Raw genomic sequence first — 20951 nt, forward strand, 5'->3', positions numbered from 1 at the left:
TCTCCCCACTACACAATTCTGTTCCTCTCTCTCTCTCCACTACACAATACTGTTCCTCTCCCGCTCTCTCCACTACACAATACTATTCCTCACTCTCTCTCTCTCCACTACACAATACTGTTCCTCACTCTCTCTCTCCCCACTACACAATACTGTTCCTCACTCTCTCTCTCCCCACTACACAATACTGTTCCTCTCTCTCCCCACTACACAATATTGTTCCTCTTTCTGTCTCCACTACACAATACTGTTCCCCACTCTCTCTCCAGTACACAATGCTGTTCCTCACTCTCTCTCTCTCCAGTACACAATACTGTTCCTCACTCTCTCTCTCCCCACTACACAATACTGTTCCTCACTCTCTCTCTCTCCACTCCACAATACTGTTTCATCGCACTCTCTCTCTCCACTACACAATACTGTTCCTCTCTCTCTCTCCACTACACAATACTGTTCCTCTCTCTCTCTCCACTGCACAATACTGTTCCTCTCTCTCTTTCTCTCCACTACACAATACTGTTCCTCCCTCTCTCTCCACTACACAATACTGTTCTTCACTCTCTCTCTCTCCACTACACAATTCTGTTCCTCTCTCTCTCTCCACTACACAATACTGTTCCTCTCCCGCTCTCTCTCTCTCCACTACACAATACTGTTCCTCTCTCACTCTCTCTCCACTACACAATACTGTTCCTCTCTCTCTCTCCAGTACACAATACTGTTCCTCACTCTCTCTCCCCACGACACAATACTGTTCCTCACTCTCTCTCTCCCCACTACACAATACTGTTCCTCTCTCTCTCTCCACTACACAATACTGTTCCTCACTCTCTCTCCACTACACAATACTGTTCCTCTCTCTCTCCGTTACACAATACTGTTCCTTCTTCTCTCCACGAGACAACACTGTTCCTCTCTCTCTCCACTACACATGACTGTTCCTCTCTCTCTCCACTACACAATACTGTTCCTCACTCTCTCTCTCCACTACACAATACTGTTCCTCACTCTCTCTCTCCACTACACAATACTGTTCCTCTCTCTCTCCATTACACAATACTGTTCCTCACTCTCTCTCTCTCCACTACACAACACTGTTCCTCTCTCTCTCCATTACACAATACTGTTCCTCTCTCTCTCTCTCTCCACTACACAATACTGTTCCTCACTCTCTCTCTCCACTACACAATACTGTTCCTCTCTCTCTCTCCACTATACAATACTGTTCCCCTCTCTCTCTCCACTCCACAATACTGTTCCTCACTCTCTCTCTCTCCAGTACACAATGCTGTTCCTCTCGCTCTCTCTCCTACACAACACTGTTCCTCTCTCTCTTTCTGTCCTGCATAATCCTGTTCCTCTATCTCTCCACTAGACAATACTGTTCCTCTATCTCTCTCTCTCCACGACAAAATACAGTTCCTCTCTCTCTCTCTCTACCGCAGAATACTATTGCTCTCTCTCTATCTATATCGCACAGTACTGTTCCTCCCTCTCCCCCACCACACAGTACTGTTCCCCCTTCTCTGTCCAAGTGGCTGCAGCAAAACCCAGAAAACACAGGAAGACTTTTGTTTTTATTTGTTTATTTTTTATTTAGAGCTCCAGCACTGAAACAGGCCCTTCGGCCCACCGCGTCTGTGCCGACCAACAATCACCCATTTATACTAATCATACATTAACCCCATATTCTTTACCACTTCCCCACCATTCTCCCAACTACACTGGGGGCAATTTATAATGGCCAATTTTCCTATCAACCTGCAAGTCTTTGGCTGTGGGAGGAAACCGGAGCACCCGGCGGAAACCCACGCAGACACAGGGAGAACTTGCAAACTCCACACAGGCAGTACCCAGAATTGAACCCGGGTCGCTGGAGTTGTGAGGCTGTGGTGCTAACCACTGCACCACTGTGCCGCCCGCACCTTGAAGAAGAAAACAAATAAATATCTTCAAGAAATAAAGGCTTGCTCTTCTATCGCACCTTGCAGCCCCTGCGGACATCCCAAAGTGCTCTACAGCCATTGAAGCACTTTTCTCCAAGTGCTGTATTGTCGGAAACACAGCATAGCAAGCAGCAACAGGTCACAATGGAATGACGACCAGATCATCTGTTTGGGTGATTTAGATTGAGGGATAAGTATTGGCCAAAACACCTGGCAGAGTTCCCCTGCTTCTCTGTGAAATAATGCATGGGAGCTTTTATGTGCATCATAGGGCAGAAGGGGCCTCAGTTTCATATCTCATCTGAAAGATGGCACCTCTGACCGTGCCGCGCTCCCATCATCCGGCCTGCCCGACAGTACGGAACTCCCTCCATTCTGCCCCTCTGACAGTGCAGTGCTCCCTAGTACAGCACTGAGAGAGTCATCTGATGAGACTCATCCAGAACCGTTCACTGCATCGCACCCAAGAACAGAAACCTGTCTTTAGGTTGGCCTAAGCAAGTCCAACAGTAATTTCCCTATCACCATTCCATCTGACATAATTAACTGTTCACACACCAAAGACCTAAGCTGGCCCCTTGTGGCCCCAAGCTGTTCTTTTGTCTGTTTTGGATGGTTTCCAGGAAATCTTCCAATCCATTTTCAGGTCCAATATCTTTCAGGCATGCTTGCAGTGCAAAACACTGATCCCCGAAACTGACCCCCTTGTTCAACTGCTTCGGTCTCAATAATTCTGCGCTTAACCTGAGATGATTCGTCTGCAGTGACATATAATAGTTCATTTAAGAGAAATGTATGAATAAATCCCAGTTTGTACCTCTATCTCACAAGGCTTCTGAATGCTGCAATTGATTCTCAAATTCAGAACTTCTATCATTTACAGAAAATTTGTGTTTTGCCACATTTATTGCACAATAAATACATTCTTTCCATTGAAATTCTTTACAGACACCATATATGGATATACACTTTCAAGTAGAGAGAAATATTTGATGATAAATGGTAGTAACCAGCAGGGATAGTGAGATCAGAATTCAGCAAGTGTCTCACTCTCTGTCGAGTTGAAACCTGAATGGATTCCCAGAAGGTACAGTGATTTCCACCATTTCTACAATCTGATCTGAGCAGTTGTACTCTGTTTTGTGCTGTGCCTCAGGCTTTCATGGGCTTAGTTCACAGAGAAAGTCAGTATTGAGTATTTTTTTCATATATCTGATGTTGCAGCCTCAATTTATAGATTTATTTTTGTTTTCACATTGACAGAATTGTTGGTTCCACAGCTTTCCTCCTCAGTCCCATGAGGGTTCTATGTCCAGAGGGGAAGTTTACTGGGCTACCTCCGTCTGCGCATGCTGACTTCCATTCTCGCCAACTCTTCACACGACTGATAGAAGAGCTCAAATTCCCTGGATCCCCAGGCTCTCCACACATACAGGCTCCACTCTTTGGTCTCATTCCGAAAACAGCAGACCACTGTGTCCTTCGCCACAACAGCGGCTTCCATGAGTGTGCTGTGGGGAAGGAGAGGTTGGACAGGATGGTATAAGTCTTCTAGTAAAATACAAAACACCAAACTACAATGCTGAAAGACAAGACAGGTCAGAAAAGTAACAGCCCATGGGATCCAAGTGCAAGTGGGAAGTTGGATCCAAAATTAACTCAGTGGTAGGAAGCAAAGGGCAATGGTCAGCGGGTGTTTTTGTGTTTCTATGTTTCTCTGCATTAAATTTCATCTGCCACATGTCCACGCTCATTCCACGAGCCTGTGTTCTCTTGAAGTTTATTACTCATAGTTCACAATGCTTCCAAGTTTTGTGCCATCTACAAATTTTGAAATTGTGGCCTGCACACCCAAATCTAGCTCATTAATAACATCCATACACTACGACTCTGTTTCCTGTCACTCAGCCAACTTCATATCCATATTCATATCGAGGAACAGCATCTCATTTACCGATTAGGCACACTACAGCCTGCTGGACTGAACATAGAGTTCAATAATTTCAGAGCATGACGGGCCCCCCATTTTACTTTTATTTTTAGTTTTTTTTTTCTTTTTTCTATTTTTTTTGTTTGTTTTATTTTATTTCATCTTAGTTTGTTCAGTTTGCTTACCCACTGTTTTTTTTCATGTTTGTACTTGCGGCAGTTCAGTTTTCAGTCCGTTAACACCCTATCTGTACTAATGCTTTGTCTTTCAACACACCATTAACATATTGTTTGCCTTTGCTCCATGACCTTCTGGTCGATTATTCTCTGTGACCTTGTTCTATCTACACCTTCTCCTTTGTTATCTCTTGCCCCACCCCCACTTTACTTGCTTATAACCTTTGACATTTCTAATATTTGCCAGTTCTGAAGAAGGGTCACGGACCTGAAACGTTAAATCTGCTTCTCTCTCCGCAGATGCTGCCAGACCTGCTGAGTATTTCCAGCATTTCTTGTTTTTATTTCATATCCATGCTGCCACTGTCCTTTCACTACATGGGCTTTAACTTTGCTGACAAGCCTGTTAAATGGCACTTTATCAAATGTCTTTTGGAAGTCCATGTAAATAACATCAACTGCATTACCCTCATCAACCCTCTCTGTTACCTCATTAAGAAACTCAATCAAGTTAGTTCTGGCTAGCACAGACATAATGAGCCGAATGGCTTCCTTCTGTGTCGCAAATGTTTTATTTTTCTATGTTTTCTAAGTTATGTTTATGCTATTGACATTTCAGGTCTTTGTTACTGAAAGTCATTACTCTGCTTCATGCAGATCAGGAGTAATTAAAACAATTTTGCAGCCCAAATATAAAATGGTATATGAAGTGAGGTGATTTTATCGCTGTAATTTGGCCACGGGAGAGATTATATTTCAACATTTGACTCAGGAAAGGACAAAGTCTAATGCAGAACGAGCAGTAATAGAAAAGCATGATGGGCTTGGTTTACCTACTTTTCCATCTTAATAAAAGCACATTTCCATGCTAAGATACTCCCTGACCTTAGCACTACTTCCAGCCCTGAAATCATTAACCTACAGGAGGCAGGTCACAGGGGAACGCACCACATTTGGTGAGGACAGGAGGAGGTGGGGGGAGATCACCCCCAAGGTCCTGCCACAGGACGAGAGAGAGGGAGGCAGCCAGCCCACTGCCTTGGAAATCAGTTCTGACAGGTCCTGCGTCTAGCTGTGTTCTGAGGTTGTGCTGGCACAGGCTCTGTTCCATCTGGATATTGGGGAATTTCAGGGCCTCTCTGGTCTCCTCTGAACACTGGGGAATCTATTGCCTCCTCTGGTTACTTCTGGACATCAAGAAAGCAGGGCCTCCTCTGGACATTGGGGGAATTCCAGGGCCTCCTCTGGACAACAGGGAAGCCAGGGCCTCCTCTGGCCATTGGGGAAGCAGGACCTCCTCTGGTCACCTCTGGACATTGAGGAAGCCAGGGCCTCCTCTGATCACCTCTGGACATCAAGAAAGCAGGGCCTCCTCTGGACATTGGGGGAATTCCAGGGCCTCCTCTGAACAACAGGGAAGCCAGGGCCTCCTCTGGCCATTGGGGAAGCAGGACCTCCTCTGGACATTGAGGAAGCCAGGGCCTCCTCTGATCACCTCTGGACATCAAGAAAGCAGGGCCTCCTCTGGACATTGGGGGAATTCCAGGGCCTCCTCTGAACAACAGGGAAGCCAGGGACTCCTCTGGTCACCTCTGGACATTGGGGGATGGCAGTACCTGCCAGGTGCCTCCGAGCTCCAGCATAGTCAAGACTGCATGCCCCACATTAACATGTGATTTGCATGTAACTGCCCTTACAAGGGCGGGGCCATCTGACACCTGTGGGATTGCCCTGTGTAAAACAGGGAGGGGGCGGGACACAGCAGGATGTATTCCTGAGCACATTTGCAGCTCCAACCACTGTGGAGCCACTGGAGATCTCACAGGATCGCGAATGGGATCCTTGGCTGATATTCTCAAATCGTAAAATGTTTTGGTTTAGACAAGTAGCTCTAGTGTTAAACAGAAAGATCAAAGGATCAGCTTCTGAACAGGAATAAATCTGCATAATGGGAATAGTATTTGCATCACAGCAGGTTTACTGAGTTTATACAGTAACTAGAATAGAATAGAACATTACAGCGCAGGACAGGCCCTTCGGCCCTCGATGTTGCGCCGACCTGTGAAACCATCTGACCTACACTATTCCATTTTCATCCATATGTCTATCCAATGACCACTTAAATGCCCTTAAAGTTGGCGAGTCTACTACTGTTGCAGGCAGGGCGTTCCACGCTCCTACTACTCTCTGAGTAAAGAAACTACCTCTCACATCTGTCCTATATCTATCACCCCTCAACTTAAAGCTATGTCCCCTCGTGTTTGCCATCACCGTCCGAGGAAAAAGACTCTCACTATCCACCCTATCTAACCCTCTGATTATCTTATATGTCTCTATTAAGTCACCTCTCCTCCTCCTTCTCTCTAACGAAAACAACCTCAAGTCCCTCAGCCTTTCCTCGTAAGACCTTCCCTCCATACCAGGCAACATCCTAGTAAATCTCCTCTGCACCCTTTCCAAAGCTTCCACATCCTTCCTATAATGCGGTGACCAGAACTGCACGCAATACTCCAGGTGCGGTCTCACCAGAGTTTTGTACAGCTGCAGCATGACCTCGTGGCTCCGAAACTCGATCCCCCTACTAATAAAAGCTAACACACCATATGCCTTCTTATCAGCCCTGTTAACCTGGGTGGCAACTTTTAGGGGTTTATGTACCTGGACACCAAGATCTCTCTGTTCATCTACACTACCAACAACTCCAGGATGAACATTTGCCATCAACCACCACCCTCTGTCTTCTTTCAGCTAGCCAATTTCTGATCCAAAGCTCTAAATCACCTTCAACCCCATACTTCCGTATTTTCTGCAATAGCCTACCGTGGGGAACCTTATCAAACGCCTTACTGAAATCCATATACACCACATCCACTGCTTTACCCTCATCCACCTGTTTGGTCACCTTCTCAAAAAACTCAATAAGGTTATACCTTATATCAACTAGGATTTACCTTAGAAAGTATTGACATTAATAACATGATTAATTAGTCCAATCTAATCCAGTAATAAAACAGATTGGATTAGAACACATCTCACCCAAGTTTAAACACTGAGAAATGCCTTGACTGTAAAATTTGTCTCCAACACACCGTCCCTATTGTGTAATCAGGTTTGCAACACTAGTTGAGCAAAGTCTTCAGCTTCCTGCATTGCGTAGTGGGGTTTCTCGTGGGCTTTCCATTTACTTTTCACACACTTACCCGTCTTTAGACACAGATTCTGCCTTCAGCACCGCCATTACCCTGCCTTGCTGGCAGCCAGACTGGTGTTCCAGCTCAATAACAATGATATCACCACCACGTCTGAAAATAAATGGAACACAGCATTGAAAAAGGGGTTTAGAGCAACAGTCAGTGGCAATGGACAGTACAGAGTGGGAGCAGCAACAGCACACAGCAGGAGGAGTATAACTGATCTGCATTAAGATAGATGAACGAGTCGTACAAATAGAGGTAAATGATTTAGATCTAATCGACATCACAGAGACATGGCTACAAGTGAACAAGGTTGGGAAATAAATATTGCAGGGTACACAATATTTCGGAAAGACAGACAGAACGGCAAAGGAGGAGGGGTGGCTTTGATAATAAGGCTGCGTTTGCTGACAAGGCAACCACTAGGTGGTGCAGTACTAGCACATGCGCAAATGCAGCCTCTTCCACTGAAATGTCATTGTCTGCGATGTCTCAGGCAGCTGCCAGGATTAAAGATGGCACTGCTCAATTTATCACAAAAAACAAATTCAACCCAAAAATTCCCTCAATGGCTGCCATCGCCGCTTCCAGCCCACTCCCAACAGTGCCCCGCTGCCTCCTACCATTGCACTTCTGTTTGCTGCTCCCTTCTGCACCTGTTTTGTCGCCGCTGGCTCCCTGCTGCCTTCCCTTAACCACTCGCTCACCACTGGAGTAGCCTCACCATTCCCACCGCCGCCTCCAGCTGCTCGCGCCCTGCTTCCCACCTGCCTCTCCCCCCCCACCGCTCTCCGGCCGCTTGCTCCCCGCTCCCCCCCCCTCACCCTCCAGCCGCTAGCTTCGATCTATCTTTCTCTACCACGCTGCACTGAGAAGCAAAGTGGGCCGTGAGGGGTGACAGGGCAACATAGGAGCGAGTGGCCGAGAGGAGGTAATCAGAGCGGCTGGAGGGGTCGGGGGGAAGCGGTGAGCGAGCGGCCGGGGAAGTGAGAAGTGGGGAACAATTGGCCAAGGGGAGTGGGGGGGCGGAGCAGTGGCAAGATCTGGAGCGAGCAGCTGAGGGGGGAAAATGGCCGGTGGGGAGGAGGAGGGGGGTAGGGGGAGAAAGTGGCGAGGGCAGGAGAAAATGGCTGAGAGGGGGAAGTGAGTGGCTGAGTCGGGAGAGCGGCCAGTGGGGTGGGAGCGAGTGGCTGAGGGAAGGCAGCGGCGTGTTGGCGATCGAGCAGGGTGAAGCAGCAATTGAAGCAGGGATGGTGGGAGGGAGCGGGATACTGTTCAGAGAATGGAGGTGGTTATTGAGGGGTGAGGACGTTATTGTGTGGTGACATCATGCGTGCATTCATGCTGGCAAGCTGGCAAATGATCGCACACACTGATGACATCTGCGATTGCTCTGCATATGCTCTGCGTTGTCACGAGTAACTTTGTTGATAATAAAGGATGACGTAAGGACATTAGTGAGAAAGGATCTGGCCTCAGAAGATCATGAAGCAGAATCAGTACGGGTGAAAATTAGGAATAGCAAGAATCGGTAAACACTGGTGTGAGTAGTTTATAGGCCCCCAAACAGTAGTTCTACCATTGGACAAAGCGTTAAACAAGAAACTATTGGAGCTTGTAACAAAGGCAATGTAATAATTGTGGGGGACTTTAATCTACTTATAGACTGGACACAATGAAATTGGCAAGAGTGGTCTGGAAGATGAGTTTATAGAATGTTTTTGGGACAGTTTCTTGGAGCAATACGTTGTAGAACCGACTATGGATAAGGCTCTTAGATCTAGTATTGTGTAATGAAGCAGGGTTAATTCGTAATGTCATAGTAAAGGATCCACTGGGAAGTAGTGACCGGAAAATTCCATTGAATTCCATTTTAAGTTTGAAAGTGACATACTCCAATCACAAACAAGAATCTTAAACTTAAACAAAGCCAATTACGTAGGTATGAGGGGAGATCTGGCTAAAGTAAATAGACTAAAAGGTATGGCGGTAACTGAACAGTGGGAAACCTTTAAAGAAACAATTCAAAATGTTCAACAAAAATACATTCCTTTGAAAAACAAAAACTTCGCAAGAAGACTCACCCATCCGTGGCTCAATCTGGAAGTTAAGGATGGTATAAGACTAAAAGAGGCCTACAATGTTGCAAACAAGCGTAGCAAGTCTGAGGATTGGCAGTGTTTTAGAAACCAGCAAAAAGCCATCAAAAAGTTGATAAAAAAGGAAAAAATAGAATGAGAGTAAACTAACCAGTAACATAAAAACAGATTGTAAGAGCTTTTTTAGGTATATAAAAAGGAAGAGAGTTGCTAAAGTAAATATTGGTTTCTTAGAAGCAGAGACAGGAGAAATTATCATGGGGAATGAGGAAATGGCAGAGGCGTTGAACAAATATTTTGTGCCCGTCTTCACAGTGGAAGATACAAGTTTCATATCAGAAATAGACAGTTACCTAGAGGCTACAAAGACTGGGAAAATGAAGGAAATTCATTTCAGCAGAGAGAAAGTATTGCAGAAATTTATGGGATTAAAATCTGACAAATCCCTGGGACCTGATGGCCTACCCCCTACGGTTCTAAAAAACGATAGCTGCAGATATAGTGGATGCGCTAGCTATGATTTTCCAAAATTCCTTAGATTCAGGAACGGTCCCAAAAGATTGGAGGTTGCCAAATGTTACACCACTTTGCAAGAAAGGAGGGAGACAGAAAACAGGTCAGTTAGCCTAACATCAATCGTTGGGAAAATGCTGGAATATATTAGAATCATAGAAAATTTAAGGCACAGAAAGAGGCCACTTGGCTCATTGTACCGGCCAAAAAACAATCCACCTATTCTAATCCCACCTTCCAGCATTTGGTCCGTAGCCCTGCAGCTTACGGCACTTGAGGTGCATATCCAGACTCCTTTTGACTGAGTTGAGGATCTCTGCCTCAACTACCTTTTCAGGCAGTGAGTTCCAGACCATCACCACCTTCTGGGTGAAAAAAGTTTTCCTCATCTCCCCTCTAATTTTTCTACCAATCGCTTTAAATCTATGCCCCCTCATCACTAACCTCTCGGCTAAGGTGAATAGACCCTTCACCTCCACTCTGTCCAGGCCCCTCAAAATGTTGTACATTTCAATCAGATCTCCCCTCAGCCTTCTCTGTTCCAAGGAGAACCACCCCAGTCTATCCAATCTTTCCTCATAGCTGCATTTTACCAGTCCTGGCAACATCCTCGTAAATCCCCTCTGTACCCTCTCCAGTGCAATTACATCCGTTCTGTAATGAGGTGACCAGAACGACACACAGTACTCAAGTTGTGGCTTAACCAATGAGTTATATAGGTCCAGCATAACCTCCCTGCTCTTGTATTCCATACCTCAGCTAATAAAGGAAAGGATTCCATATGCCTTCTTAACCACCTTATTGATCTGTCCGGCTACCTTCAAGGATCTGTGGACATTCACTCCAAGGTCCTTTACTTCCTCTACATTTCTCAGTATTTTCCCATTAATTGGCACAGTGGCGCAGTGGTTAGCACCGCAGCCTCACGGCTCCAGCGACCCAGGTTCAATTCTGGGTACTGCCTGTGTGGAGTTTGCAAGTTCTCCCTGTGTCTGCGTGGGTTTCCTCCGGGTGCTCCGGTTTCCTCCCACATGCCAAAGACTTGCAGGTTGATAGGTAAATTGGCCATTATAAATTGCCCCTAGTATAGGTAGGTGGTAGGGAAATGTAGGGACAAGTGAGGATGTGGTGGGGAGTATGGAAATTAGTGTAGGATTGGTATAAATGGGTGGTTGATGGTCGGCACAGACTCGGTGGGCCGAAGGGCCTGTTTCAGTGCTGTATATCTAATCTAATCTAATTGTGTATCCCTTTGCCTTGTTTGACCTCCCCAAATGCATCACCTCACACTTCAAGTTGAATTCCATTTGCCACTCTTCTGCCCATCTGACTAGACCATCAATATCTTCCTGCAGCCTACAGCTATCCTGCTCACTATCTACCACACAGCCAATCTTTGTGTCGTCTGCAAACTTCTGGATCATGCCCCCTACATTTACATCCAAATCGTTAATATACACCACAAAAAGCAGGGGACCCAGTACTGAGCCCTGCGGAACGTCACTGGAAACAGCCCTCCAGTTCCTAAAACAACCGTCAGCAATTACCCTTTGTTTCCTGCCATTGAGCCAATTTTGTATCCACCTTGCTGCATTTCCCTGGATCCCTTGGGATTTTATTTTTTTAACCAGTCTGCCATGTGGGACCTTGTCAAAAGCCTTGCTAAAATCCATGTAGACCACATCAACTGCACTACCCTCATCTATCTTCCTCTTCAAAAAATTTGATCAAGTTGGTCAAACAAGATCTTCCCTTAACAAATCCATGCTGACTATCCTTGATTAACCTGTGCCTTTCTAAGTGACAGTTAATCCTGTCTCTCAGAATAGATTCCAATAATTTGCCCATTACTGAGGTTAGACTGATTGGCCTGTAATTATTCTGTCTATCCTTCGCTCCCTTTTTAAACAGAGGTAAAACGTTAGCAATTCTCCAATCCTCCAGCACCACACCTGTATCCAGTGAGGACTGGAAAATGATGGTCAGACCCTTTGCTATTTCCTCTCTTGCTTCTTTTAACAGCCTAGGATACATTTCACCTGGCCCTGGTGATTTATCAACTTTCAAGGATGCTAATCACATTAATACTTTCTCTCTCCCTCTCCCTATGTTTATCACATTATTAAGGAAGTCTTAACAATGCACTTAGAAAAGCACAGTATGATTAGAACAAATCAACATGGTTTTACTAAAGGGAAATCTTGTTTGACAAATGTATTCGTTTTTTGAGGATGTAACTAGTAGGTAGATAAAGGGGAACAATTAGATGTAGTATAGCTGGATTTCCAAATGGCATTCGATGAGGTGCCAGACAAAAGGTTAATAGGCAAGATAAGGGCTCATGGAGTTGGGGGGGTAATATATTAGTATGCATAGAGGATTGGTTAATGGACAAGAAGCAAAAAGTGGGCATAAACGAGGCATTTTCAAGTTGTTCAGCAGTGAATAGTGGAGTGCTACAAAGATCAGTGCTGGGGCATCAGCTATTTATAATCTATATTAATGACTTAGATGAAGAGACAGAGATTGTATCTAAGATTGCTGGTGATACAAAGGTAGATGGAAAGGTAAACTGTGGGGAGGACACAGAGAGGCTATAAAGAGATGTTAAGTGAGTGGGCAACAAGATGGCAGATGGAGTATAATGTAGGGAAGTGTGAAGTTATTCACTTTGATTGTAAGTATAGAAAAGTAGAATATTTTTTAAAAGGTGTGAAACTTGTAAGTGTTTATGTTCAAAGAGACTTAGATGTGCAGAACAAGGAATGCAGAAATTTAGCGTGCAGTATAGCATGCAATTAAGAAAGCAAATTGCATTTTGGCCTTTATTGCAAGGGATTGGAGTATAGGAATAAAGAAGTCTTGCTACAACTGTACATGGTTTTGGTGAGACCACATCTGGAATACTGTTGCAGTTTTGGTCTCCACATTTAAGAAAGGATATACTTGCATTGGAGGTGGTACAGTGAAGGTTCACTAGATTGGTCCCAAATTACCATTTCTAAAATCTCTCACCACCAGGGTTAAACTTACTGGCCTGTAGTTGCTGAGCTTGTCTTTACACCCATTTTTGAACAAGGATATAACATTTGCAATTCTATAGTCCTCTGGCACCACCCCAGTATTTAAGGAGGATTGGAAGATTATGGCCAGTGCCTCTGCAATCTCCACACTTACTTCCCCAAGTATCCTTGGATGCATCTGATCTGGTCCTGGTGACTTCTCAATCTTAAGTAGAGCCAGACTATCTAATCCCTCTCCTTTTAATAAATTTTAGCCCATCCAGTGTCTTAACTACCTCTCCTTTCATCAGGACTTGGGTGGCATCTTTTTCCTTGAAAGACAGATGCAAAGTGTTCATTTAGTACCTCAGCCATGCCCTCTGCCTCCATGTGAAGAGAAATCTCTCTACATAGAAGGAGCAGGGAATGCTTTCTCACAGGGAATCGATCAGGCAGCAATCATAGCATCTTCTGAGGGAAAATTAGGTTATTTGAAATGGAGGAAAATACAGGGCTAAGGGACAGAGTTGGAGAGAGGGACTAGTTTAGAATTGATACAGGGCTGTGGGGAGAGTGTGGGGCAGTAGATTAATTTAGGAACTATAACAGGTCTGTGGTGGAGTGAGCAGGGCAATATGTGGAGAGAGTGGGACAATAGGATTAGTTTGGGACTGATTCAAGGCTATGGGAAGCAGTGGATACGGAAAGGATGTTTCCCCTTGTGGGAGAATCTAGAACTAGAAATCACTGTTTAAAAATAAGGGGTCGCCCATTTAAGACAGACGAGGAGAATTTTTTTCTCTTAAAAGGGTCGTGAGTCTTTGGAATTTCTCTTCCTCAAAAGGAGGTGGAAGCAGAGTCTTTGAATATTTTTAAGGCAGAAATAGATAGATTCTTGATAAACAAGGGGGTGGAAGATTATCGGTGGAAATGTGGAGTAATCAGTTCAGCCATGATCTTATTGAATGGCGGAGCAGGCTCAACGAGCCAAGTGGCCTACTCCTGCTCCTAATTCGGATATATGTTCGATTAGTTTGGGATTGATTCAGAGCTATGGGGAGAGAGTGGGGTTAATTTCAGATTGCTGTAACAAAGATGGCATGAACACATTGGCCTTCAATGGTTCACTGTTGGTTGACCTTCTGATTTTTGAAAGTCTAATGAAGCAACAAGACTACAGATTGCTTTACTAAAAATGTTAAATGGATATGATTGGGTAGATAGAGAGAAACTATTTGTTCTGGTAGGGGAATACAGAACAAGGGGGCATAACCTTTAAAATTAGAGTAGGAAATTTAGGAGTGAAATCAGGAGGTGCTTTTTCGCACAAAGGGGAGTGGAAATCAGGAACTCTTTTCCAAAAGGCTGTGAATGCTGGCAGTCAGTTGGAGCTTTCACTGAGATTGATGGTTTTTGTCGGTTAAGGGTATCATGGAATATGGAGCTAAAACAGGGGAATGGAGTCAAGGTACAAATTAGCCACAATCTAATTGAATGGTGAAGCAGGTCTGAGTTGAATGGTCTGCTCCTGTTCCTATGTTTCACTGCCCAACCCCTCCTGGCTCTCACGCATGGTGATGTTGTGGTTACCCCTTTACGAAGGCAATGCGCCACTCCTTTCCAAACCTGCTGTCACCACCTCCTTCTCCAAAAATCCCACTCTTGGTCAATCATTCTCTCCATCTTTTCTTTCCTTCCTTCTCCAAGGTCCTCAAGCACATTGGGCTGAATCTCACTGCCTTTAATTTTTAAATCAGGGTATAGGACCATTTCTGGTTTGAGGTCTGCCCGCCTGTGCAATCTTACCAGAAGTGGCCAATTAACAGATCGCCTCCAAGAGCCCCATCCAATTAGGGAAGGTGGATGGGCTGTGCAGATGGGAGGTCAATGGGAGCGCCCAAGAGTCTGGGCAGCTGGAGCCCCAACAGGAGAGGTGGGCGCCGCCGCTGTAGGTGGAAGACTGCCAGAACACCTCAAGATGGAGGCATCCACTGATGAATTCAAAAAAGGGTTAAGTAAGAGTGGTCACAGCTGCAAGGCCATCATTGTGGAGAGAGAACCCCCTTGACAGGCTGGCCTACAGCTGTAGCCATCTTGCGCCATGGCTCCGGTGAGGGAGGGAGGGGGGGGGGGGGGGGTGGGTGGAATTTAAAGGAGGCCTCGCTGGCACCCACCTGACTGCTGCCAGGAGATGTCCTCCAGGCCATGACTGGCCTCCAACTGACCACTTAATGACCATTGATTGACTACCTGCTGCTGCCGGGTTAGTAGCTGGTGTCACTGTTACCCTGTCTCTGGCAAGATTGCTCGGAGGTGGGACACATCAGCTGGATGACCTGATGTGATATTTTCTGTAATTCCTGCCCTACCACCTCTGCGCAACTGTTAATATTCTGCCCATTGTCAGTCTCCAGCTTCTATTCCCTATTTTCCCCCTGCATCCACAGCAGTGACAGTTCTGGTCAAAATGTAACTCTGGTCTCCCGGCTTCTCGTGGAGGAAGACTTCACGCACAAAAGACAGTGGGATAGAAATTCACCATGGGCAGTGCAAAGTGAGTGGTATTGGATCAGTTGTCAGTTAAATGCAATGCCTGATAGTCCATTCCATTACAGTGAATGGAGTTAAATACCAGGTACTGCGTATAATCGGCAGCTGATCCAATACCATCCACTTTGCACCACCATCTGAGTTGAATTTCTAGCGCACTGTTAGCAGGAAGCTAATTGGATGGCTTTTGCCAGTGACAGGAAAATATTGTCTACTGAAAAAAAAGATAGCCACTTTGGTCTGCTATTTACTGAATGTACAGAGTCATTGCCTTGGGATTAAACACTGTGAATCCAGTATTTGATATGAGGTATATGATTCCAGTGCTTAGCAAAGTTGGAGATCATCAGATCATAAGAAAAAATAGCAGGAGTAGGCCATTCAGCCCCTCGAACCTGCTCCACCATTCAATAAGTTCATGGCTGATCTGATTGTGGCCTTAACTCCACTTTCTTAGCCACCAACCCCCCCACCCCCCCCCCCCCCCCCCCAATAACCCTCGACTCCCTTGTAGATCAAAAATCAAGTCTAACTCAGCCTTGAATATATTCAATTACCCAGCCCCCACCGCTCTCCGGGGAAGAGAATTACCAAGATTAATGACCCTCTGAGAGAAGAAATTCCGTCTTAAAAAGGAGACACCTGATTTTGAAACTGTTCTCCCTGGTTCGAGATTCTCCCATTAGGGAAAATATCCTCTCGGCATCCATCCTGTCAAGCCCCCTCAGAATCTTACATGTTTCAATAAGATCACCTCCCATTCTTCTCCAATGAGTATATGCCCAACTTGCTGAACCTTTTCTCATAAGACAACCCCTTCATCCCAGGAATCAGCCTAGTGAACCTTCTCTGAACTGCCTCCAAAGCAAGTATCTCTCTCCTTAAGTAAAGAGACTAAAACTGTACACAGTACAGTGGCAGAACCCTTAGGAATATTGACAGGCAGAGAGATCTGGGCGTACAGGTCCACAGGTCACTAAGTGGCAACGCGGGTGGATAAGGTAGTCAAGAAGGCATACGGCATGCTTGCCTTCATCGGTCGGGGCATAGAGTATAAAAATAGGCAAGTCATGCTGCAGCTGTACAGAACTTTAGTTAGGCCACACTTAGAATATTGCGTGCAATTCTGGTCGCCACACTACCAGAAGGATGTGGAGGCTTTGAAGAGGGTACAGAAGAGGTTTACCAGGATGTTGCCTGGTCTGGAGGGCATTAGCTATGAGGAGACGTTGGATAAACTCGGATTGTTTTCACTGGAACGACGGAGGTGGAGGGGTGACATGATAGAGGTTTACAAACCTATGAGCGGCATGGACAGAGTGGATAGTCAGAAGCTTTTTCCCAGGGTGGAAGAGTCAGTTACTAGGGGACATAGGTTTAAGGTGAGAGGGGCAAAGTTTAGAGGGGATGTGCGAGGCAAGTTCTTTACACAGAGGGTGGTGAGTGCCTGGAACTTGCTGCCGGGGGAGGTGGTGGAAGCAGGTACGATAATGACGTTTTAAGAGGCATCTTGACAGATACATGAATAGGATGGGAATAGAGGGATACGGTCCCTGGAAGTGCAGAAGGTTTTAGTTCAGGTTTAGCATCAAGATCGGCGCAGACTTGGAGGGCCGAATGGTCTGTTCCTGTGCTGTACTGTTCTTTGTACTTTAGGTGTGGCCTCACCAATGCCTTGCACAGTTGTGCAACAAATACAAATAAAACAATAAATAACAAGGCAGAAATGTTCAGCACAAGCACCTCTTGAAGAAATTCAGAGCTCTTCAATGGGGAAAACAGGCTGTGAAGTTGGCTTCTGGCAGACATTGCTTGCCCGCTGTGATCTGAGGCTGAGATTACTCTGACTGTATCCGTATGAATACGAGATCCAGATGGTCCTGACTGTGTGTCGGGAATAGCTTGTCCTATTCCAGTTGGCTCCATTCTTTGTCCTCTTGTGGTTGGGAAGTTGACTCCATTCTTTGGAGAGCTGCTCCGAGCGGCAGGGACTGTCAAGACAGTGAGAGTTGCCTGTCTGGGCCCATGTTTTTGCCAACTGATGCTGGCAGTTGAGTTCTGGTAGTAACTGCTGATTGTAGTGATCGGAGTCAACAACAACACCACCAAGAACAAAAGCAACAATAATTTGTTTTATATTCTGCATTTAATGTAGAAAAATGTCTCAAGATGCTTCACTCAGGTGTAAGTAAACAATGAGGAGGAGTGAGCAAAGCCCAAGGCGCAGCCGGCAATGGCAGGGTAAACTGAGAGCATGTACAAGAGGACTGAGTCAGCAGAACAGGGAGTATGGAGGGGAGAGTGTTGCTGGAGAAGCTTATGGAGGATAGGAAGGATTTGAACACAGAATAAGAACCTTAAACTTGAAGCATTGGGAAACTGGGAGTTAATGCAGGTCAATGAACACAGGGGTGATGAATCAGTGGGACTTGATGTCAGACAGGAAATGGGCAACAGAACTGTAAGCTTTCCGAAACCATCATTCATGGCCATCCCGAGTATGGTTCAAAGCAGGATCTCTTGGAATGGGGCAAGTGATGTGCTCACTAGTTCATGATCACAATGGATCACGACTTCATTCGTTGCCCCCATAAGGTCAGTGAATCAGCAGACCATTTTGCCATATATGGTCAGAGCGAAGACCAAAGTACGGAAAGTCCTCATCAGGGAACTCCTCTTTGCTGACGATGCTGCATTAACATCTCACACTGAAGAGTGTCTGCAGAGTCTCATCGACAGGTTTGCGGCTGCCTGCAACGAATTTGGCTGAACCAGCCTCAAGAAAACAAACATCATGGGACAGGACGTCAGAAATGCTCCATCCATCAATATCGGCGACCATGCTCTGGAAGTGGTTCAAGAGTTCACCTACCTAGGCTCAACTATCACCAGTAACCTGTCTCTTGATGCAGAAATCAACAAGCGCATGGGAAAGGCTTCCACTGCTATGTCCAGACTGGCCAAGAGAGTGTGGGAAAATGGTGCACTGACACAGAACACAAAAGTCCGAGTGTATCAAGCCTGTGTCCTCAGTACCTTGCTCTATGGCAGCGAGGCCTGGACAACGTATGTCAGCCAAGAGCGACGTCTCAATTCATTCCATCTTCGCTGCCTCCGGAGAAACCTTGGCATCAGGTGGCAGGACCACATCTCCAACACAGAAGTCCTCGAGGCGGCCAACATCCCCAGCTTATACACACTACTGAGTCAGTGGCACTTGAGATGGCTTGGCCATGTGAGCCGCATGGAAGATGGCAGGATCCCCAAGGACACATTGTACAGCGAGCTCGCCACTGGTATCAGACCTACCGGCCGTCCATGTCTCCGCTTTAAAGATGTCTGCAAACATGACATGAAGTCCTGTAACATTGATCACAAGTTGTGGGAGTCAGTTGCCAGCGATCGCCAGAGCTGGCGGGCAGCCATAAAGGTGGGGCTAAAGAGTGGCGAGTCAAAGAGACTTCGCAGTTGGCAGGAAAAAAGACAGAAGCGCAAGGGGAGCGCCAACTGTGTAACAGCCCCGACAACCAATTTTATCTGCAGCACCTGTGGAAGAGCCTGTCACTCTAGTATTGACCTTTATAGCCACTCCAGGCGCTGCTCCACACACCACTGACCACCTCCAGGCGCTTACCCATTGTCTCCTGAGACAAGGAGGCCAAAGAAGAAGAAGGTCAGTGACCTATTAACACTCAGTTTAGTCAGTATGTTGAACCCCAAAGGGCACTTAGAGTTAACAGAAATATAAATAACAATGGCAAAGAAACAAATATATATTCATAAGAAAATCCAAGATCAAATAGCGACACAATATAGTTTTGCCTCTATTAGTTATGCAATTCTATTCAAAGAAATTTATGTAAATATGCGCAGCTGGTTTGTAACTGCTCTGCATATTCCTTTCTTAATTTATAGATAAACAAGTACTTTATTCTGAAACACGAAAGTCTGGTTCAGACCTTTAATGGACGAGCATTTCCATCACGATGGGCTCAAAGTACAATACCACATGGACTCAAGCAGCCAAGTGTCACATCACGGCCACATCAAAGCTGAAAATGTTTGCTAGCCTCAAGTCAAAAGGCTCCAGGACAAGTGCATTCACCTCACTGCTCCACGGACATTACCCTCGCCCTCAACGGAGCTCCACGGACATTACCCTCGCCCTCAACGGCGCTCCACGGACATTACCCTCGCCCTCAACAGTGCTCCGCGGACATTACCCTCGCCCTCAACGGCGCTCCGCAGACATTACCCTCGCCCTCAACGGCGCTCCGCAGACATTACCCTCGCCTTCAACGGCGCTCCACGGACATTACCCTCACCCTCAACGGCGCTCCACGGATATTACCCTCTCCAATGAGATAGTTGAGGCAAATGTAGAGGTTAAAGCAAGCAAGTCCAGTAGGCAGGCCGGGCAGGGGCAGGACAGGGAGCATGGAAGGTCTGGTAGGCTAAACTGCATTTACTTTAATGCAAGAAGTCTTACAGGTAAGGCAGATGAACTCAGAGCACGGATTGGTACATGGGATTGTGATATTATAGCGATTACGGAAATGTGGTTGAGGGATGGGCAGGACTGGCAGCTCAATGTTCCGGGGTACCGATGCTTCCGGCGTGACAGAGATGGAGGTAAGAGAGCAGGGGGAGTTGCACTATTGATTAGGGAGGACATCACGGCAGTACTTAGAGAGGATATCCCGGGGGGAGCGTCCAACGATGGGTAGAACTTAGAAATAAGAAAGGGGTGATCACTTTGGGATTATACTATAGGCCCCCCAATAGTCAGAGGGAATTGGAGGAGCATAGGTGTAGGAATTATAGGGTTGTAATGGTAGGTGATTTTAACTTCCCTAATATTGACTGGGACTGCCTTAGTGCTAAGGGATCAGATGGGGAAGAATTTGTTAAGTGTGTCCAGGATAGTTTTCTGAAGCAGTATGTGGATGGCCATACTAGAGAAGGAGCTACACTCGACCTCCTCTTAGGAAATGAGGCTGGGCAGGTGGTTGATGTGTCAGAGGGAGAGCACTTTGGGACCAGTGACCATAATCCTATTAGCTTCAAGATAGTTATGGAAAAGGATAGGACTGGTCCTCAAGTTGAAGTCCAAAATTAGGGGAAGGCTAATTTCGATGGCTTCAGACAGGGACACTGAAAAGTTGAATGGGAGAGGCTGTTTACAGGTAAAGGGACGTCTGGCAAGTGGGAGGCTTTTAAAAGTGAGATCGGAAGAGTTCAGGGCCGGTATGTTCCTGTTAGATTGAAGAACAAGGCTGGCAAATTTAGGGAATCTTGGCTGACGAGGGATATTGAGGGTCTGGTCAGGACAAAGAAGGAGGCATATGTCAGGTATAGGCAGCTGGGATCAAGCGAGTCCCTCAAGGAATATAAGGGATGTAGGAGTACACTGAAGGAAATTAGGAGGGCGAAAAGGGGCCATGAGATTTCCCTGGCAGATAAGATAAAGAAGAATCCTGAAAGATTCTATAAGTATATTAGGAATAAAAGGGTAGCTGGGGAGAGAGTAGGTCCCCTTAA

The 20951-nt window shown here is 45.9% G+C and overlaps 1 protein-coding gene across 5 annotated transcripts in view; it reads right to left on the reverse strand.

The window, feature by feature from the left end:
• Window positions 1-1610: 1610 nt before the first annotated feature.
• Window positions 1611-20951, reverse strand: part of lrrk1 (leucine-rich repeat kinase 1) — a 269006-nt gene continuing 249665 nt past the window's right edge. For 4 of the 5 annotated variants that reach the window (XM_068017673.1, XM_068017671.1, XM_068017672.1 and 1 more), the window contains 2 exons: window positions 7253-7354; window positions 1612-3457 (listed from right to left, as the gene is read on the reverse strand). In XM_068017673.1, the coding sequence (XP_067873774.1) occupies window positions 3280-3457; window positions 7253-7354 (280 nt within the window). In that variant the 3' untranslated portion in view covers window positions 1612-3279. Of the gene's footprint in view, window positions 3458-7252; window positions 7355-20951 lie in introns of all 5 variants that reach the window. The other variant, XM_068017674.1, reaches the window with a different exon arrangement.

Source organism: Heterodontus francisci, chromosome 38, assembly GCF_036365525.1.
Source record: "Heterodontus francisci isolate sHetFra1 chromosome 38, sHetFra1.hap1, whole genome shotgun sequence".
NCBI lineage: Eukaryota > Metazoa > Chordata > Chondrichthyes > Heterodontiformes > Heterodontidae > Heterodontus > Heterodontus francisci.